This window comes from Triticum dicoccoides, chromosome 5A, assembly GCF_002162155.2.
Source record: "Triticum dicoccoides isolate Atlit2015 ecotype Zavitan chromosome 5A, WEW_v2.0, whole genome shotgun sequence".
In the NCBI taxonomy this organism is placed as follows: domain Eukaryota; kingdom Viridiplantae; phylum Streptophyta; class Magnoliopsida; order Poales; family Poaceae; genus Triticum; species Triticum dicoccoides.
In genome coordinates, this window is record NC_041388.1 from 685,831,397 (window position 1) to 685,834,602 (window position 3,206).

General features: G+C 50.8%; 1 protein-coding gene across 1 annotated transcript; it reads left to right on the plus strand.

The window, feature by feature from the left end:
* The first annotated feature begins 1,205 nt into the window (after positions 1 to 1,205).
* Positions 1,206 to 2,760, plus strand: LOC119304150 (heavy metal-associated isoprenylated plant protein 30-like). Its single transcript, XM_037581317.1, has 2 exons — positions 1,206 to 1,624; positions 2,159 to 2,760. The coding sequence occupies exons 1-2, from the start codon at positions 1,430 to 1,432 to the stop codon at positions 2,549 to 2,551; spliced, it is 588 nt and encodes a 195-aa protein (XP_037437214.1). The 5' UTR covers positions 1,206 to 1,429; the 3' UTR covers positions 2,552 to 2,760.
* Positions 2,761 to 3,206: the final 446 nt, after the last annotated feature.

Consider the following 3,206-nt stretch of genomic DNA (forward strand, 5'->3'; position numbering starts at 1 on the left):
ACACTCATTCCGATGATCCGATTACGTGTAGCGCATTTCCCGAGAATCGAATTCACACATCACCAATTCACTACAAGCTAACCCTAAGTAAGTAGGCAATTGATTCAGCGTTAGTCTACGAACCGAGGTATTATATGAAATCTGATCCATCCTACGCTAGCCAATCTGGCCACCAAGGACTAATCTACCCAGCAATGTCCTGTCAAATCCACCAATTAAACAAGAGGATTAAAGAATAGACAGATAGCCAGATACCATCAGAAAGAGCATTATTGTAGTATCAAGACTGTTCCAGGTTCCAAATTACACAGGAAAAAGCAAGAACATTGTCCTCTGAAAGCCACAGGACTAGGTTCATGCAACAGTGGTGTGCATGAAAGCCTGGACAGAATCAGCACAAGGCATAATATCATGGAGCTTTGGAGAGCGAGCTTAGCTTAGGCTGTGTAGAAGGGGGGAAGAAAAGAGGCAAAGATTTTTGGGAATATCTCAGGAACTTTTCTCCCCCAAACCTGACATGTGTTCCTGCATCAAAACACTTTTCCTGCCTTGTGCAACACTGTTCTTCTTCCGAGGGTTAGTCGCTAAGCAAGCAAGCGCTAATTTGGGGGGAATCAACTGCTAAACATAGGAAAAGAACATGCACTTAATTAGTTACATAATATTCTCTTAATTTCTTGTCGCATACTATATACGGTTTACGCAGGCATTGTCAGTGCAAATTGGCTAGCAGCTGAGAGTTGAGCTTGAGGAACAAATTCTGACTCTTGTCATGCTTAATTCTGACCACTGTTTTGTTGTCCAAGAATTTGTATTGTAAGAACAGGTTGAGTTGGGGTAACTGACCTACTCTGCATCTTGCAGAAATATGAGTAATGAGATTACTGATATACAACTATTTCTGCCATTCATTCAAGCAAGCATGTCAGCTCTGAGCCTCTGTTGCAACGCAAAAAAAGGCTCGACACAAGCATCATTCGCCAGCTCATCCTCCTCTTATGCCTCTGCATCTTGAGATTACTCCTCATAATCCCTCTCTTTTTCTCTGATACCAAGATTCCTCCTCTCCAAGAAGTGAAGTGGTAGGAGACTAGTGGTAGTGCTGATCCACGGCTCAGGTGGCAGAACAGGGGCATGGGTCAGTAGCCCCTTCCCCACATACCCCCCACATTTCAAGCAATAAAATGAGGAGGAAGGCAAGGTTATTTACCGCAGCCCACCTCCTCCTTCCCAGATACCATTCCCTCCACCTCCCCCTATAAACCACCGCAAGGACACTCACAGAGAGAGGCAACAGCACTCAGCAGCGAGCAAGAAACAAACGCTCGAGCAAGGCAAAGCAAAGCATTTTCCCAAGCTTGCCGTACGTGCAGTGCACTCTTCTCCTTCTCGCTTCCGGTGATATAAGTTGTTGCCGGAGTCGGGGGCCATGTCTGTGTCGTCGGTGCTGTCGTCGTTCCTGTACGGCTGCTTCAACCCTGCGGGCGGGCGGTACCACCACCACCGCGCCGGAGCCTACTACCACAGCAGCCACCCCACGAGCGCCGACACCATGTACTACAACCAGAGCGGGTTCGCCGGCGGCCGCAGGATGGGCCGGAGCAGCAGGCCGCTGTCCCTGCAGGTATACATCCTCTGCTTCTTCAACCTGCATGCATGCTCTGTTCTTCTTTAGAAGGAGTAGTAGATGGCTTTGTGCCTGCCCAGCTCTGTGATAGATAGGCATTGCATCAAGAAAGAAAAGCGAGATTTTCTTGTTTGTTCAGATGAGTATATGCAAGTACAGGAACCTGGTTTCTTATGCCGTTATGCGACGGCGACTAGACCATGCATGTGTCCAGATTATTCCCTGCCCACTAACCACACCACCACCACTATTATCATCTTGGCAGCTATTGGTAGCCTGTAGTAGACGTTAATCCACTTAGCAAAAAATTTAGACGACTCTTAACCAAAGAATTCATTCGCACACTCTGCATGTGTAGTCACAATCGCATATGTAATCAAGCTGCATGCGCCCTCAAAAGCAAGGAACAAACGACCCATAAAGAAGCTTTTCACTGCCTGTGCTCTGTGCTGTGTTCCAAACTCGGGACCAGTAAAAATATATGATGGAGCATGCTGCTGCTAACCGCTCGAGTATGGTTGGGCATGGCAGACGGTGGAGCTCAAGGTGCGGATGTGCTGCTCGGGGTGCGCGCGGGTGGTGAAGCACGCGCTGACCAAGCTGCGCGGGGTGGACAGCGTGGAGGTGGAGGTGGAGATGGAGAAGGTGACGGTGACCGGGTACGTGGAGCGGCACCGGGTGCTCAAGGAGGTGCGGCGCGCCGGGAAGAAGGCCGAGTTCTGGCCCAACCCGGACCAGCCGCTGCACTTCACCACCGCCAAGGACTACTTCCACGACCAGGAGTCGTTCCGCCCCAGCTACAACTACTACCGCCACGGCTACAACGGCGACAAGCACGGCCACCTCCCGGAGCCCCACCGCGGCTCCGACCCCGTCAGCAACATGTTCAACGACGACGACGTCAACGCGTGCTCCATCATGTAGTAGCAAATCATCCTCTGGAGGTCGTCTAGTGCTCTCGGCGCCGGCCGGGGCCGGGGAAGATAGACAAGTGGGCTGCGTGCTCTCTGCTCCTGTAAAGCTAGCGTTGTGGTATGGACGATGGAATGATCAGTGGTGCCCTCTACGGGCTACACAACGTAGTACGTGCTGTCGAATATCGATCGATGATGCCTCTGCATGTTCTTCTCTGCCGCGATCGAGATTCCAAAATTCACGCGTGCGAGCCGATTCAAGCCAATGGCAACGGGGCGTGTGAGATGAGCTACAGGGGAAAGCGTGCGTGCGTGCGTGCGTGCAACTTTTTCGTTGCTGTTTGGCGCGGGGGGTAGCGTAGTAGTAGGAGTAGTAGGTTTGGTCGTTGGTGATCGTGATCCGTGGCTAGGGCAGTTAAATACTGCTTCTGCGCCGCGCGCTTGATTGGAAATTTGGATGATGGCGCGATCGATTGTAAAAGCCTTGGAAGTGGGGAGGATAGGTGTTCTTGATGTCTCAAATTTGGCACCAGCGGACAAAGTGCAGCCGCCAGCAATACTGTTCCGGCTAAAAGTGTAGACTTGTCCTTCTTTCTTTTTCTTCTTCGAGGGAAAGAGCAGGGTTGTCTTTGCGGGCAAAGATTCTGCAAGTGGTTTTTTAGCCG

Excerpts from the sequence above, each read along its gene's own strand:
- LOC119304150 (XM_037581317.1), top strand. The coding sequence starts at position 1,430 with ATGTCTGTGTCGTCGGTGCTGTCGTCGTTCCTGTACGGCTGCTTCAAC. Across the intron at positions 1,625-2,158 it reads GCAGGCCGCTGTCCCTGCAG|ACGGTGGAGCTCAAGGTGCG; the intron begins GTATACATCCTC and ends TGGGCATGGCAG.